The 17,562-nt window shown below is 42.4% G+C and overlaps 1 protein-coding gene across 1 annotated transcript in view; it reads left to right on the plus strand.

Annotated features, from left to right (window-relative positions):
* Window positions 1-8,434: 8,434 nt before the first annotated feature.
* Window positions 8,435-17,562, plus strand: part of EIF3A (eukaryotic translation initiation factor 3 subunit A) — a 33,058-nt gene continuing 23,930 nt past the window's right edge. Inside the window, exons 1-5 of the mRNA XM_060099008.1 lie at window positions 8,435-8,634; window positions 14,460-14,650; window positions 14,809-14,945; window positions 15,342-15,505; window positions 17,067-17,266. Coding sequence (XP_059954991.1) covers window positions 8,586-8,634; window positions 14,460-14,650; window positions 14,809-14,945; window positions 15,342-15,505; window positions 17,067-17,266 — 741 coding nt within the window. The 5' untranslated portion in view covers window positions 8,435-8,585. The remainder of the gene's footprint in view (window positions 8,635-14,459; window positions 14,651-14,808; window positions 14,946-15,341; window positions 15,506-17,066; window positions 17,267-17,562) is intronic.

Consider the following 17,562-nt stretch of genomic DNA (forward strand, 5'->3'; position numbering starts at 1 on the left):
GTTTTTGATCACCTTGACAGTTTTGAGGAGTAGTGGCCAGGTATTTTATAAACTGTCCTTCAGTTAGGAGTTGTCTGATGTTTTTCTCACGATAAGACTGGGTTTTGGGCTTCCCTGGTGGCGCAGTGGTTGAGAGTCCGCCTGCCGATGCAGGGGACACGGGTTCGTGTCCCGGTCCGGGAGGCTCCCACGTGCCGTGGAGCGGCTGGGCCTGTGAGCCATGGCCGCTGAGCCTGCGCGTCCGGAGCCCGTGCTCCGCAACGGGAGAGGCTGCAACAGTGAGAGGCCCGCGTACCGCAAAAAAAAAAAAAAAGACTGGGTTTTGCATTTAGCGGGAGGAAGACCACAGTGGTCAAGTGCAGTTCTCATCTCATCATATGACACCTTGATCACCTGGCTGAGGTTGTGTTTGTTGGGTTTCTCTCCTGTAAAGTCACTCCCTCTCTCCTTTTTCTATACTGTTCTTTTTGGATAGAAGTCACTATGCACAGCTGACACCTAAGGAGTGGAGGCTCATGCTCCACTCTCTTGAGGGCAAAGTATCTACATAAATTATGTGGAATTCTTCTCCACGGGAGATTTCTCTATTTGCTCAATTTATTTATTCAATCGTGTATTTATGTCGGCACAGACTCCCTTGTATTTTTGTAAACTCTCTCTCTCATTCATCTGGCACAGGTTCTCATCTCTCTCCACTCTCCTTAGAAATAACCCTTTCTGTTACCTTCATCTTCTCTCCTCTTTCCTTTTTTCCCCCCAGTAGCCTTTTGTCCCACCCCTCTATTATCTCTCTGTCTCTCATCTAAGCCCCTTCCTACTTGAATCTCCTACCCAACTTCTCCAGCCATCCTCGATTGATTACTTCCTGTCCCGAATACAGGATGTGGAAAACAGGGGGAAGGAAACGGGGAAACGCTCATTAGTCATCATCAGAATAGTTTAGCAGTTGAGGGGGCAGAAAGGGGCTGTGAATATTTCAAGCATGGATTATTTTATCCGTCTTGCATATACGTGGAAGTGATTTCTAGAGAGCTTGTGTCAGGGCTGGTGCTAAGAACGATACACATAGTATCTCACTCAACCTCACAACAACCTCCTCATGCTTATTCCACAGTTGATAAAACTGAGGCTCAGAGAGATTACTTGCCGAATGTCAAGTAAAATGGCAAAGCTGTGGTTTGAAGCCACAACTAACTCCAAAACTGGCGTGCTCATAGGAATAACTGAGATGTGTTTATAATCCTAGCTCGCTAGGAAATGTAACATGCCCCTAGTTCTAAAAATACCAGTGTGGAGTACGGTAACTTGTTCATAGTCTCAGAGTCTCAAAACTCTCATGAGGCTTTCGCTAGACCTGTCTGGATTTTTATAGTTACACCTTACACAGTCTTGCCCTTTTCCTCCATTGAGTTGTACCTTGGTTTTCACTTCCTGCAAAGCGAAGACTCCATAGTGTTTCATCCTTTTTTCTCTGTGAGTTAACGTGGAGAAAACTGTTAAGGTTCTCTGTATTAGTTTTCTCTTGCTATGTAACAGGTTACCACAAACAGGGGCTTAAAACAACACCCATTTATTAGCTCCCAGTTCTGTAGATTTGTGTGGCTGGGTTTCTGTTCAGGGTCTTGCCAGGCTGCATTCCTTTCTGGAGGCTCTGGGGACGAATCTGCTTCCAAGCTCATCCAAGTTGTTGATAGAATTCAGTTCCTTGCAGTTATAGGACTGAGGACTCCATTCACTGGTTGGCTTTTGGCTGGGGGACTGCTCTCAGCTCCTGGAGGCCGCCCGCAGTTTTTCGCTCTGTGGTTCCCTCCATATACTTTCTCATGCTTTGAATCTCTTACTTCCTCTGCCTCTGACCTCTACACCCAGATTTAAAGGGCTCATGTGATTGGTTGGGCCCACCCAGATGATGTCCCCCTCCCTTTTTTCACGGGGATGTGGGATCTTAGTTCCTCAACCAGGTGGAGTCTTAACCACTGGACCACCAGGGAAGCCCCAATCTCCCCTTCTTAAAGTCAACCGTGACATATAACGAACCTACTCACAGAAGTAATACACCATCACATTTACAGTCCCAGACATTGAACAGGATGTGTACACCACGGAGAAGGAGTCTTGGAGGACATCTTAGAAGTCTGTCTATCACAGTCTCCATTCCTTCATTTATTCACACGTCTCATACTTATGGAATGCCTGCCCTGTGCTGGGCATAGTTCCAGGAGTTGGAGATACAGTGGTGAACAAGATGAACTTGGCCTCTTAAAGCTTACCATCTAGTATGTTAAGACAGACAGTAACCAAGGAAACAAAGAAAACTCCCAGTTAGTGCCGACTGCTCCTCTGAGAATTAAAACAGGCTGGTCTTTAGATTAGATTGGGTGGTCAGGAGAGGGTTCTCTGAAGAGAGACTACTTTAGCAGCTCCCTGAGAAGAGAGCACAATGAAAAGGTCCATGTGAAGATAGTCTAACATCCACAAACCCAGGATGAAAGCCCACACGTTCTAGGGTTCCTTCTAATCATGTTTAACACATTTCACAGAGAAGCCTCGTTTCAAACCACACCCAAAACCACTATGCACAGTGTCTTATTCATTCTGCCTCCTTGGCTGTAGTTGGTTTGTGTAGCTTTGGGCATAATCTCCTCAATTCCCAAGCAGGAGCTGGGCTTCATGGCGTGCCAACAATGGCACGTGTGAGCACGTGTGCCAATTCCCACAAACAAGCCCCTCTTTCTTCTTCCCCTCAGCCTTCTTCTAGAGGCAAGCAGAATATTAATTGAAGACTCCTGAGTGTAAGGTGCATTTTTCCCAATAAATAACAGTATATTGCCAGGATGTGTTTCTGCTAAAAAATATACTCAACTGAATTTGCATTCCAAGTTTCTGCTTTAAATGTGCAGAACCCAAAGGCTCAGTGAGAACTGTCTGGCACAAGCACAGTGTACCCTACGTTGCCTTTGGTACACCACTGCCTAAAAGCTTTCCAACCCCGGTTAGACACTTTCATGGTTAGGAATTCAAGGCTGTGAGGTTTTGGACCTAGTTTTTTTTTTTTTGCTGTACGCGGGCCTCTCACTGCTGTGGCCTCTCCCGTTGCGGAGCACAGGCTCCGGACACACAGGCTCCGCGGCCATGGCTCGCGGGCCCAGCCGCTCAGCGGCATGTGGGATCCTCCGGGATCGGGGCACGAACCCGCGTCCCCTGCATCGGCAGGCGGACTCTCAATCACTGCGCCACCAGGGAGGCCCTGGACCTAGTTTGTTATAGTGCAGCTGGAACCACCAAGGTGCTTGGGTGTGATCATGAGCCAGGCACTGTCCAGACACAAAGATTAATGGTCCCAGTCATTACTTTCAAAGGACTTCCAGGGTCATAGAGGAGACCAACATGCAGACAGGCAATTATAATATAGGAGGCTTGCTTTAACCAATTGTCATTTCTTCCACGAAGATTTATTGAGTGCTTACTCTGTGCAGGGCACTCTTACTGGTGCTGCAGATATAGCATTTGAACAAAACAGACAAATCCCTGCCCTCATCAAGCTTATATTCTAGAGGAGTAGACAATAAAGAAAGAAACTCATAAAATATATCAGGGATCAAATGATGATAAAGAAATAAATGCTATGGAGGAAAATAAAGAAGAGAAGCGTGCTAGGAAGTACCGTATGGGAAGAGGGGAGGTTATTATTACTTTAAAGAGGTGAGGGAAGACAGCACTGAAAAAGGTGACACTGGCGTGCCATGGGAGGGACAAGGGAAAGGAAGGGATTGTGTAGGGCCTTGTAGGCCATTATAAGGACTGACTTTTTTTTTTTTTTTTTTTAAGGACTGACTTTCACAGGGTGATCTGGGGGCCACAAGAGGGTCTTCATTAGGGGACTGACATGATCACCTCACTTTTGTGTTAAAAGGATCCCCCTCCTTGCTAAGTGGAGAAAAAAGAGAAGGGAGTCAGGTGAAAAGAGAAAGACAAGCTAGCAGGTTATTATACACTCCAGATGAGAAATGATGGTGACTTGGATCAGAGTGATAGCTGTGGAGGTAGCACATGTGGGATTTGTTGATGGGTTGACTGACTGGACGTGGGGATATGACAGAAAAAGTGGAGTTGAGGATGTCTCCAACACTTTTGTGGCTTAAGCAACCAGAAGAAAGGGGTTGTAATGGTTCACTGGGGGACGATGGCAGGAGGCACAGGTTGGAGCCAGAAAAGACCCGGAGTCTGGTTTGGGACAGGCTGGGTGTATGTTGTGTGTCAAACATTTAATGGACGTGAGACGGGCTTTCAGGGGAGAGATCAAGTGTTGATGATACAATTTTGTAACTTATAAGCACAGATGTGATTTCTAAAGCTATGAGCTAGCGTGTTGGGTACCTTTGCCATAAACAAGCATTTCCACTGCATAATTAATTGGCCGTAAGACAATTTTGTTATGAAGGATATAACTGGTTGACAGTTCTTGGTTTGACAGTTTGGTTTCAACTGGTTGAAACGTATTAGCATTTCTTCCAGTTAGTGATATTATGGATGTCTTTATCGAGCTGACAGATGAGGTCCCTCTTTTACTTTTCGTTATTTTATCTTTTAGGGCAAAATTGCCTAAGGCCAATTAGTTATGTGGCAAAAAATATTTGGTGCCAAAATGCTTGCGGCAAAGATGCATACTGCGGAAGTACCTAGAAGCACGAGCTAGAACCAAGAGATGAAGGTAGTTAGAGGAGGGAAGAGGTCCAGGAGCTGAGCCCTGGGACTTTTCAACCTTAGAGGTCAGAGAGAAAGGAGCACAAAGAAAGGTAGGAAGAAAATCAGGAAAGGGTGATCCTGGAAGGCAAATGATGACAGTGTTTCAGGGAAGATGCGGTGATCATCTCTGTGTGTGAGAGGAGATGGAATCCAACGTATTGGTAGGTAGGGGCTGGCACTAGATAGGATAGTGGATGGAGAGTAACAGGAGGGAAGGCAGAGGGTCTGAGCACAGATGAAGATGGGTGGTAGATGGCAGAGTGCCAAAGTTCTCTAATTTTTCCACTGTTTTGGCCATTGGCTGAGAGTAGAGAAAGGACATACTGGAGAATTAGAGAGAGGAAAAAGTATGAACTAATCTTCTGGGAGAGTGGGAGTGTGGCCCAGAGAAGCGGAGTAGGATGGCTGAACAGCAACACAGTGCTTGTTGAGGCTTGTGGTCGTGAACTTAAAGTGAGACTTGTCGACATGGCTGTGCATTCTTCTCCAGTCACATTAGGCTATAGGCAAGGAGTGGGTGGAGGGTTGGGTTGGCCAGGGTTTGGGGTAGAATAAAGGGAGAACTGAGCAAGAAAATAACTAAATGATGGAGTCCAAGATGCGTCTGGAGGAAACAGAGGACAAGAGGGATGAGAGCAGCGAAAAGGAAGTACAGTTGATGAATGGATTGCAGGTCCCAGTCAGGCAGCAGGGTTGTTCAAGTTGGGATCTGATAGAATTCACCATAGGCGGTGGTGGCCAGAAAATAAGATGCTTGAAAACAAGATTTGGGAACTGAGACAGTTAGTGTGACAAGGTCTGGGTTAGGGGTCAGCAAACTATGGCCTGTGGGTTAAATTTGGCCTGCTGCCTGTTTTTATACAGCCTTGAGCCAAGAATGCTTTCTCACATTTTAAAATATATTAAAAAAAAAAAAGACTATTATCCTTTTAGCAAGAACGGTTGCTCCAATAATTGAAGACATTGCTTCCTGGCCTGCAAAGCCTAAAATAATTACTACCTGGCCCTTTATAGAAAAAAGTGTGCTGACTCTTGGTCTAGACTCTAGGGTATCACCATGTGTGAGTGGCTGAGCTCAGGTAGAGGACGCATAGTGAAGGCCAGGTGGCCAGGATCATTTACTGATACATGGGTATAGAGCCCACGAATCATTATGATGGTGGTGTTGGAGAGAGTGACAGGGAGCCAGAACTAAAAGCCAAGGAAGGAGGGAAGGTGACCTGGGTTCTGAAGATGCCTGTAGAGGACTGCAGTGTGGAGGAATCACATGTGGCCTAGACTGATGGCATGAATGTCAAAACTCAGAATTTAAGGGAGGAGAGAGAAAGAGAGAGAGCGCGCTCTGGAAGTAGCTAGTGGGAAGAGCTAGTCGGTCACTGGTCACCTCCAGGCACCAGTGGTTTGATGGAGGAACACAGCCACCCCTTGACAAGGCTGCAGGGGCAGCAGAGTGCTCAGGGCTGGCCCCAGTGATGGAGTTAACGGTGGTGGAGTTAACAGTGGCCTGAACAAAGAGCACAGGCAAAGGGGAAGTTGGGTAGGGTTCCCGCTGGCAGGAAAGGCTTTGCAGAGGAAGCATTTGGGCTGAAGCTTGAAGTACTAGCAGGAGTTAGTCAGGTAACGGTGGGGGGGGGAGGGATATATATGTGCAGGAAAGCATGGTATCTTTGAGCACTGACCTCAGAAAATCATGAGTGAACTTTGGCACAACTGGAGGTTCAGAATCAGTGCCATTAGGAACTTCGGGTGAAGAACATTCTTGTTTCTTCTTTACTATTTGCATGCTGAGGCTTAGGGATATCGAGCGCTCCGTGTAGATAGGGAGATGCTCTATGAACGAAGCGTGACACACATTGGCCTTTAAACTTGTTACCTCCCCATGTGTAAGGTAGGAAAATGTATTATATAAATATTTATGTAAGGATTTATTCATTTCTCTCTCCAGCATTTTTTGAGAGCATCTTGTCTGCTTGATGCCTTACCAGGCATTGGGGATACAGTGGTGAACAACACAAATATGGTCCTTCCCCTCTCTGAACTTACAGTCTGCAAGTAATTACACTGAAGTATGGTCAGTGTTAAGACAGGATGTTACTGGCTCTCAATGCCTTGGCACCTAAACTTATCTGGGGGCCAGGGAAGAATCCTGGCAGAAGTGACATGTGTAGGTGATTGTTGCCAGAGCAAGGAATGGGCAGTGGCGAATTTCCAAGTGAAGTGATGGCATGCACTGGGTTGGAGGTAGGAGACGGCTGTTTCGGGCACTGAAAAGACACTGAGTGTGCTGAGAGATGGGCCTAGAGAGACGATGGGGGCCTGGACAGGAGTGGTATCTCCGTTTCCACGTGGCTTCTTTTTTTTTTTTTCAGCCTGTTGGATCTTAGTTCCCTGACCGGGGATTGAACCCAGGCCCTGGGTGGTGAAAGCACGGAGTCCTAACCACTGTACTGCCAAGGAATTCCCTCCACGGAGCTTCCGATGAGTGTTCATATCTTCCTCTCTCTAGACTGCAAAGTCTAAGAAGGCAGGAACCAAATCTGTCCTGTTCAACTGCTGTGTACCTACCTATTGGGTGTTTACCTCCTCAGCCTGGCACATAGTAATGGTTTGTTGATAATATGACGTAGTTTGTTGAATGAATGTATAAATGTGAACCTTGGTTTACCCCTGAAATTTATTATGTTCGTCAGTATAAATACCTTAATTACAGCATTCTTGTAAACAAACAATGAATGTGAAAGCATTTCAGTAAACTGTAAAACGTGATACTTGTTTTAAAACTGTTAAGACATTATGTTGCAAGTACATATAATGTAGTACTTCAGTTGTGCCCTTAACAACTGTTTTTTTGAGAATCATATTTATTCCACTCAAGTCAGAAAAGCCCTCCAAAACACTGTATTAGAGAAATTATCCAGTCATATATAGTACAAAAGTAGCTTGATTAGGGAAAAATACTTTATCACCCTGATTACTTCCTTTTGCCACCTCCTGAGTGGCTTTTAGTACACTTAGGTTGCTTGTTTTCTACAGAGCATTAATCAACAGCAAGTAATTACGCTTTTCTCCAGGCCCAGAAAAGATCCTATCTTGACCCTCATTGTGTACTCATCTATCTCTGAGGGCCCAGGCAATCTCTGTGTCCCCAATTTTAAAATTTTACCTAGATATGAAATAAGCTTGCTTATTTGTTTAAGTTACTTATTACAACCCTCCTCCCCATACTAGTCCGGGCTGTGACAGGCCACCACTATCGCCAGTGGTGAGCATCGCGGGCCCTAATGATACCTGCTCAAAGCATCTGTATTAAATGAATAAATTCGGCATTTTAACTCAGTCAAGCCAGGACATTCTCTAGGCGGATGGGACCTGAGAGTTAACTTTGTATGACTCCGCACAAGTCATGTTAAAAGAAGAATCTGTGCCTTCTCGCCAGACAGAAGCTCTGACCCAAATCTCACCTTTCCCACCCAGATTGTCGCTCGAAGAGTGAGGTGCCGGAGAACCGGCTCTCTAATATTTCCCCGCGGAGTCCCCAGGTGCAGCCAGAGATCTAGGAAGACTTCGGCCGGCGCCACGTCAGCCGGCAGGCCAACGCGCCTGCGCGCGAGGAGGGGCGGGGCGCGGGCGAAGGCCCGCCCCTACATCCGGGGCCTAGGCGGCGGCGGCGCCGCCGCGCGGGGGTCACGTGGCTCTTTCCTTTCCGTCTCTGGCCGGCTGGGCGCGGGCAACTGCTGGCGAGGCGCGTGGAGCCTCGCGTTGCTTCCCCTTCGTCTCCTCTCCTGGCCCGGGCCCCTAAGGAGTTCGCTGACGCCGGGTGAGCTGAGCCTGCCGCCAAGATGCCGGCCTATTTCCAGAGGCCGGAAAATGCCCTCAAACGCGCCAACGGTGAGCAGGGGATCAGGGCGCGCCGGACTGGGGCGGCCCGAGGCCTCGGAAGTCGAGGCGCCCGGGCCAGCTTCTCGCTGCTTCGCCGCCCAGCTGCGGCTGCACAGGAGGCCGATGCGGCCTGCCCGCCGCCGACTCAGGCCGTGGTTGAGCATGGTGTCCCTTCTCGCTCCAACCGACTGGGGGGTGGGAGGCGCGGAGCAGGGAACCGTCGTCGCTCGGGGGCCCGTCCCTCCCGCCGCCGCTGCCGCTGGGTGAGTCTCGGGACCGCGGCTCCCGAGACAGGCCTACCTGGTCCCGAGGTTCTCCCTCCCACCCGCCTCCGCTTGGTCCTCCAGACCACGGGGCTTTCAGCTTCGGCCCCGCGCCCCCGGCCGCCATCTGGGAGTGCCGGGGAGGAGGAAACATGGCTCCCTCCCGGGGACAATGCACTCGAGAACCTCGGCTCCACCTCCCGCCGGGCCGGGAGCCGGGCAGTCCCACCTCCGGCCCTCCCGCAGACAGCTCGGCACCCCCCGAATCCAGCCTCGCGCTTTGCGGGGTCAGGGTCCACTTACCCTCCCCTCTGACCACTATCTCCTCTTCGGGGACTCTGACCCATTTAACCCGTTTTCTCTTTTTTCTGGCATTGATTATTGGCAGCTCAGAAGCCTACTCCGAATCACAGGAAGTTGGAACAGAGTTAATACTGTAAGAGGGACTTCACGTTCTCTCTCAGAGATAACGAAAGTGAGGCCTAGGGAGTCTGGTTTGCCCAAGGTCACTCTGGGAGTTAGTTGTTGAGCTAGGAGCCTAAAACCAAGGTCTCTTCCAGATCAGTCGATTTTTTCACTACGGTGCTGCTACTTGGCGATTTTTATTTCCATATGTGTACTTATGGGAAAACTTATGGCGCTTCTGGGAAAACTTGTGCTTGTCCCAGTCTATTCAGGAGGCATTTATTACGTTGGCATTATGGGGGTGCAAATGTACTATACGTGCCTCTGGTCTTTAAACACTTTCTTATTTAGGGTTTGTAAGTGTTAAGGGCGTCCATTGCTCTTAGTTTCACCCTTCCATCCAAACAAGTTTTGGATCTTACCCATGTTGTAGGTGGATATGCCGTGTCTGTTAAGCTTTTATGCTTGTGAAGCTTATTTTGGTAGTTTGTTTGAAAATCCTCTTAGGAAAAGGTCAGTTTCAGTCAGTACATACTATTGATACTACTGATAATCTGTCAGGACCAGAGGTCTGTTTGTCACATGCTTGTTACTTTAACTAGAAGTAAGAATTTCGGGGAGAAGTAACAGTCTGTGAAATAGGGTAGTGCCATATTCTGTGGAATAGAGTAATTGTTTTAAAAACAATTGAAACTATAACTTTGATCTAAACACCCCTTTTAATTCTCCATCTAATAGTTAGAACAGGCAAGAAGTTTACAGATGTTGATTAATTTATAGGAAAGAAAATAGACTGAGATGGAAATTTAACCCTACAAAATGAGCTAGCAAAGTTAGGGAAAAAATTTTTTTTGATGTTTTGAAACTTAGCGAATTATATTGTGGTATACCAAATGACTTGGGTGAAATTACTGCTGTAATTGCTTCTGCAGATCTGTTTTACAGTCCTTTGAATGCTTGACCAACAGAGATTTTTTCCCCGTGTTAATTGGCTGAAGCACTGTAATCTCAATGGCCTAAATATTACACATTTGATGTGTTCAGGCCTTGTTTCCTCTGCTCTTCCCTTCTGAATCTTTTTATGAACGTAATATGTCAGTAATTTTTTAAAATTAGAAGGGATATATGATATGTAACAAATCTTGAATCTTTTCTCACAGTTTCTAAGTTGAAATAGATTTGATTCATGGAGGGCAATATGGGGAAAATGTCAGAAATTCAAGTAGGCAAGATGAGAAAGGGATACTGAAATGGAGGTGGGAACTTGAATTTTGTTAGTGTAGTTTTTCAAAAAGGCCCCTTTAAGCTGTAGGATGAGTGTAGGATGGTAGAGATGCCTTACCTCTCAAGTAGTAATTTCTGTACCTTTGATCTTGTGAACGAGAGAGATCCCATCTTATGTCAAAGAGCAGAATGTGCCTGGCAAATGACACTGCTTACAAAACTTTAAATAGGATGATCAAAGCACATTTTATTTTAATGGAAATCATCTCATTTATCTATAACATTGGTAATCTTAATCACATTTGGACCTCATCCATTATGTTACCCTAATAAAACATGAATAAATTTAAGTGTAGAATAGTTTATCAGAGCAATATTTTTGGAAACAATTGGAAAACAATCCAGGAAAATGAGAACTTGGCCCAGCAGTTACAGGCAAGAAATTCACTCCCCAGAATCATTTGGAAAAAGCCCTTTTCCAGTTTATATTGTTAAGAAATCAGTTGTTTCTGACCTTGTAACAGCTTTTTAACTTTTAACTTTTTAACACTCTACAACCAATGACTTAAAAATGAAGTTGTTAATAAACCCACAAATTGTGTAACATTATAGCTTATCTGCTTGGTCCAGTGCACAAATAAACTAGTAAAATTGAAGGGTTGACCTAAAGTTTTTCTTTATAGGTAGACACATAGTTTCATTCATGGTGTCTTAAAGGTAAGCTCAGAATGCCCACCCTCCTAGTAATAGTTGGTAATTCCAGATTTTAATTTTTATTTCAAAAATATCAATCTGGAAATGAACATTTCTGTAAATTTTACAGTAGAGGTTTTAGTGTGTGATAGTTTTTTCCAGCCTCAAAAACTCTTTTTTCCCCTAATTAGATGATCCAGAGGATCATCTAAACTATATCCTCAGGTATCAGTTAGGATAAAGACAGGAACGTGATCACCCTCATGGATCATCATGAGAAACTTCTTTCCATTTCAGTGTTTTCTTTTAAAAACATCCTTGCCTGGTATCCATGTTTTCCTTTTTTTCTTGGTGGTGGTGATGGTCCTATGAAAAATTATTTTTTAATGCATTTGGTTTGGCTTTTATGAAACTATTGTTTCAGAGTTTGAAAGTATTGAATTTGGAATCCTAAATTTTGATTGGCTGTTGAGGAAATGAAAAGTACTTTTAGTTGTATCACTGAACAAGACTTCCTGTTTTTTTTTAAAATGACATTAAGATACCACACGAATTTAAAAATAAGATATGGGGAAAGTGAATTATTTTTTTGACAGTTTAATATTTTGTCACCACATCATGCTGGTGACTCTTTGTGCCTATTCTGTATTGCATTGACAGTGTTTATATATGGTAGTATGGGATTTAAATCCTCAGCATAAGTTTGGGAATTGGATATAATAGGTTATAATAGATCATCTTGGTGTGCTGCTGTGATATTCTTAATGTAAAGGATAAATTTAAAAACATTTACTCCCCAATTTTTGGATGATAGAAACTTTATGTCAGTTTTGAAAAGGATTTAAAGTACTGTTGGATTTTAAAATAATCTTCTGTGCATGCTCCAGGAAGAAGATGGGTAGGTCCTCCCCTTAACATAGAAAAGGCTTGTTTCAACAAAGTATCTAGTTGTATTACATCTTTGTTTAATTTTGTAGGATTTATTTGGGGGGAGGTAATAAAATTGACGCAACTGAAAATGGCCTTTCTGTCATATTGGCAGGTTTGATATTGAGACTATTGAAGTATTGAAGAGGGGGTTATATTCATTTGCCTGTGAGGAATATGATTTGATATAATATGGGATGATGTAGGATATTGTGTTAAAGATACTAAGTTCAGTATGTTTTGTCATTTATCCTGTGCAAGCCTTTTAATATACTAGAGTTGGAATATTGTTTGTAGTTTTCCGGGAGGAAGGAATGTTTAGAAACAGCATTCCTGAAAGATGTGATAATTGGAAGAAGAAATAACAGAGTTACTCACTAAATCTGTAGATCTAGTAAATCCTCCAAATAAGAGACATTTTTACCTATGTTTGCCTACCTAGCACAGTTAATGTTATACATTGTTAGGTTAACACTTAAAAGAATTTTTTGTCAAGGATTTTTTTTCCTTAGGAGGAAAGTAAACAATGATTTTAAAAAACAGATTTTTTTAATAGTGTAAACTAGTGTTCAGTTCTGCCAAATTATTTTTCAAATGTTCAGTGGAGAGATTTTTTTGTGTGTGAAGTTTGCCAGTGACTGAGTTTTAAGTTGAACATAACCAGAAAAATACTACCCCCTAGTCTATTAAGTGTACAAAAGAAAATAAGATGAGAAAAAATATAAATTTTAACCTTGGTCAGAAATAATGTGATAGAGGAGACTTTGCTTTTGTTTGAGTTTCAAAACGAGCAACATACCTAAGATTGGAACTGATGTTGAAATATTGCCATGTACATGCCTTCAGGTTTAGGTGGTGAATTTTAAGAGTATACATTTCTTTGCTCTACGTTCTAAATTTTTTTTTCTCAATTAAACAATAAGCTTAATCTTAGAAATTTGAGATTTACAGAATTATATAGTACAGAGGGTTCCCATATACACCACACACAGACTCTCCTATTAATGAATCTCTTACATCTGTGTGGTATATTTTTCATAATTAATGAATCAGTGCTGTTACGTTGTTATTAAGGAAAGTCCATACTTCATATTTCCTCAGCTTTTCCTAATGTCCCTTCTGTATTCCAGGATCCCATCTAGGATACCACATTACATTTAGTTGTCTCCTTAGGCTCCTCTTGGTTGTGACAGTTTCTTAGATTTGTTGATGGCCTTGACGGTTTTGAGGAGTATTGGTCAGGTATTTTCTCTCTCAGCTGGGATTTGTCTCAATGTTTCTCATGTTTAGACTGGGATAAATAAGTGGAGCGATATTCTGTGCTCATGGATTGGAAGAGTAAATACTGTTGTCAGTTTTCCCAAACTTGTTATATAGATTCAGTAAGATCCCAGTGAGCTTTCTTTTTTTTTTAACTTATTTATTTTATTTATTTGGCTGGGTCTTAGTTGCGGCATGTGGGATCTTTCCTTGTGGCATGTGGACTTCTCTCTCATTGTGGTGCGTGGGCTCCAGAGCGTGCAGGCTCAGTAGTTGCAGCGCTCGGGTTTAGTTGCCCTGTGGCATGTGGGATCTTAGTTCCTGGACCAGGGATCGAACCCACGTCCCCTGCATTGGAAGGCGGATTCTTAACCACTGGGCCATGAGGGAAGTCCCCAATGAGCTGTTTTGTAGGTATCTACAAGCTAATTTTGAAGTTTTATGTGGAAAGGCAGAAGGTGTTGTATAGCCAACACAATACTGAAGAACAAAGTTGGAGTACTCACCCTACTTGATTTGAAGACTTTTCTATATGGCTACAGTAATCAAGACAGTGAGGTATTGGCAAAAGACTAGACAGATCAATAGAGAACGATCACTATAGAGCCCAGAAATAGACCCACACAGTCAATAGATTGTAAAGGAAAAAAGTCAATCTAATTTGTTTTTTCTGCCTCAAGTCTTAACATAAACTAACAAAAAGTTCATCAGCCAGATCATTGTGACCGAAGTTATACTTGATTTTTCTGCATGTACAAGGGGGAGATTGTTTTCCCTCATGACTTGAATTTCTGGAACTTTCAAATAGCTTAGAAAGATATAATTGGTACAGAGGAATTGAGTGAAATCTAGTTTTACCTGTAGGTAATATTTGAGGTAGTATTCATTTTTCATTGTTTTACCTTGGATAATTTTGGCATAGCTTTAGAAGTCAAAAATAAATTTGACCTCAAAAGAGATAGTAATAGGTTCAGAAATTAAAACAGCCAAATTAAAAAGCAAGATTTAGGCATTTATATAGTATACATAACTGATTTTAATTCTCCTGAATTACTTTTCCAGAATTTCTTGAAGTTGGCAAAAAGCAGCCTGCTTTGGACGTTCTTTATGATGTTATGAAAAGTAAGAAACATAGAACATGGCAAAAGATACACGAGCCAATTATGTTGAAATACTTGGAACTTTGTGTGGATCTTCGCAAGAGCCACTTGGCTAAAGAAGGCTTATATCAGTATAAGAACATTTGTCAACAGGTATGAACGGCTGGGTTTTTATGTTTTACTAAGTGCTTTTAGTAATTTTCAGAGGAGTTTGCCTCTGAAAGTTATTACGTTTTATATCATAAAGTTTGCTTTTAAAATATTTTATGGTTTGTTGGGGAAAGTTTAATTAATTAATTTATTTTGTCTAGGTGAACATCAAATCTCTAGAGGATGTTGTTAGGGCATACTTGAAATTGGCAGAGGAGAAAACTGAAGCTGCTAAAGAAGAATCCCAGCAGATGGTCTTAGACATAGAAGATCTGGATAATATTCAAACTCCTGAGAGGTGTGTGGGTTAAATTGCTAAGTAAATTTTTCTCATTGTTTTTCTTTACATGTGTCTCCATCATACCCATTTGAAGTAGATGTTTGCTAGAAGGAATGCTTATCTTTGAAATTTTAAATGTATGGTAACCTCAAGAAGTCATTACTATTCAAAGTTCATAAAGGTGGAAAATTACAACCATCAGATAGGAGGGTGTATACTAATTTAAATGGCTGTAATACAGATTGGGAATTCAAATACTTTGACACTAAGTGATAGCTTTACAGTGTGTCCAGAGTTGTAGTAACAATTTAAACTATTTTATAATGATCAATTTTGGTTTTGGTTTTATAATCATATGGCAAAGTAGGAAACCATGTCTAAAATTGTTTTCAATGTTTTTAAATATTTTTGTAGTGTTCTCCTAAGTGCTGTGAGTGGTGAAGACACTCAGGATCGTACTGACAGATTACTTTTAACTCCATGGGTTAAATTCCTGTGGGAATCGTACAGACAGTGTTTGGACCTTCTTCGAAACAATTCTAGAGTTGAGCGTCTCTACCATGATATTGCCCAGCAAGGTAAAACAAGAACTGATTTGAAAGTTGACTGAAGGATAGGTTTTGCAAAAGATTAGCTGTTACAGTTAACCTCCTTTTCTCTGTAGTACTTATTTTACATAGTTCTTATTGTTGTAGATGATTAGCATTCATTTGAATATTACATAAATGATTATAAAGAATTTGTTTCATTAGTCAAGGTAATTCTCTGTATTCCACTGATGTCTGAAACACCTTTTAAAGTCATTTTGGAATTTTCCAAGTGACTGGAAAGATAAACTTAACTTTTTGATTGCTTTCTGGCAAACTTGAGTTCTACTTTCGACTCCACAACATATTCTTTGGCAAGCTACTTAACCATGTACTGGGTTTCTAAAGTCTTTTTAAGGTCCAGAAGACTTACATGATCCTATGAAAAACTATGTATTTTTCCTTTCTTAAACAGTGTTACTGAATATAGAACTAAACCTTCTTGATGACTCAGGATCATCATAAAAAGTATCTAGTAGTTAATACTGCATGCACTTTTAATCTGAAGAACTGTGTTAACTCTGTTTTCCTTATCTTTTTGCCTTACTGTCAAAGCAGCCTTTAACTGTAAGTGACTTGAGAGTGGCTCTTGGCTTTTTCTTACTTTGGCCTTAGGCACAAGCAGGTGTTGCCATTCTTTTTAATATGGGGCTGATTGGCTATCTGTTTCGTTATGCTTACATGGCTAGCATATGTGAATTTTCATTTAACAAATAAGCTAGGGCTTTTTTTTTTTTTTTTTTTTTTTTTTTTTGCGGTACGCGGGCCTCTCACTGCTGTGGCCTCTTCCGTTGCGGAGCACAGGCTCCGGAAGCGCAGGCTCAGCGGCCATGGCTCACGGGCCCAGCCGCTCCGCGGCATGTGGGATCTTCCCGGACCGGGGCACGAGCCCACGTCCCCTGCATCGGCAGGCGGACTCTCAACCACTGCGCCACCAGGGAAGCCCAAGCTAGGGCTTTTTGATAATAGTTGAGATAAATATTAACTTGTAGTTAAACTGCATCCTTTGAAATAGAAATACTCTTTTTTAAGGGAAGGACAAAAGTTATTTTAGTATTGCATTTTTTTGACAGTAGAAAATGACTATGTATTTTAATGGTGGAGCAAATACTTCATTTACACATCTGTGTACACAGTTGAAATTAGGTTACCACACACCCCCAGTTCGTATTATTTAGTTTTAATTAGTGCAAAAGCTTGTTTTCTAGTAACTTAGATAGGAAAGTTCATTGTATTTCAGACCAGAATTTTTTTGCTCTTTTAGGGTTTGAAGTGTTTGAAAGGTGAGTCCCTCCTAGACCTAAATTTGAATCGCTTCCTTTTGTAAACTCTCCCAGAACCGTATTTTAGTCCTAGACCAGGACTGATGACTATGTCCAAAAGGTGGTCAGGGCACATGAAGTGAGTTATGACTCTGATCACTTCTAAAGACTGATGGTGAGTTTGGTAAATCTTGTTAAAATAACTGACCTTAGTATATGAAATAAAACCTATTCAAATACTTAAGTTGATGGTGGAAAGTATCTAATATATTTTACACTTATGCTTATAGCTTTCAAATTCTGCCTCCAATATACCCGTAAGGCTGAATTCCGTAAGCTGTGTGACAATTTGAGAATGCACTTGTCTCAGATTCAACGTCACCATAACCAAAGTACAGCAATCAATCTTAATAATCCAGAGAGCCAGTCCATGCATTTGGAAACCAGGCTCGTTCAGTTGGACAGTGCTATCAGCATGGAATTGTGGCAGGTATGTTGTGAACTGTTAGCTTTTCTTTGTAGTAATAACTGCCCATGTTACCTTTTTTTTTCTTAATGAGTATCTGCATCTTGATAATCTGTTGGTTAATTTCAATAGATAGGTGACAAATTTAAGGTTGTCTAATGGAGTAGGAAGAGTTCTGGACAGGAAGTCTCAGATATTTTGGTTCTTGATGCCTGCTGTCAGTTCTGAGCCAAATCATGTAATCTTTTTCAGACCTCAGTGCTCAAAGTGTGGCTTAATGCTTGGAGAATATGCATTTACAAAAATTTTTAAAGAAGTTT

This window comes from Mesoplodon densirostris, chromosome 1 (assembly GCF_025265405.1).
Source record: "Mesoplodon densirostris isolate mMesDen1 chromosome 1, mMesDen1 primary haplotype, whole genome shotgun sequence".
Lineage (NCBI taxonomy): Eukaryota > Metazoa > Chordata > Mammalia > Artiodactyla > Ziphiidae > Mesoplodon > Mesoplodon densirostris.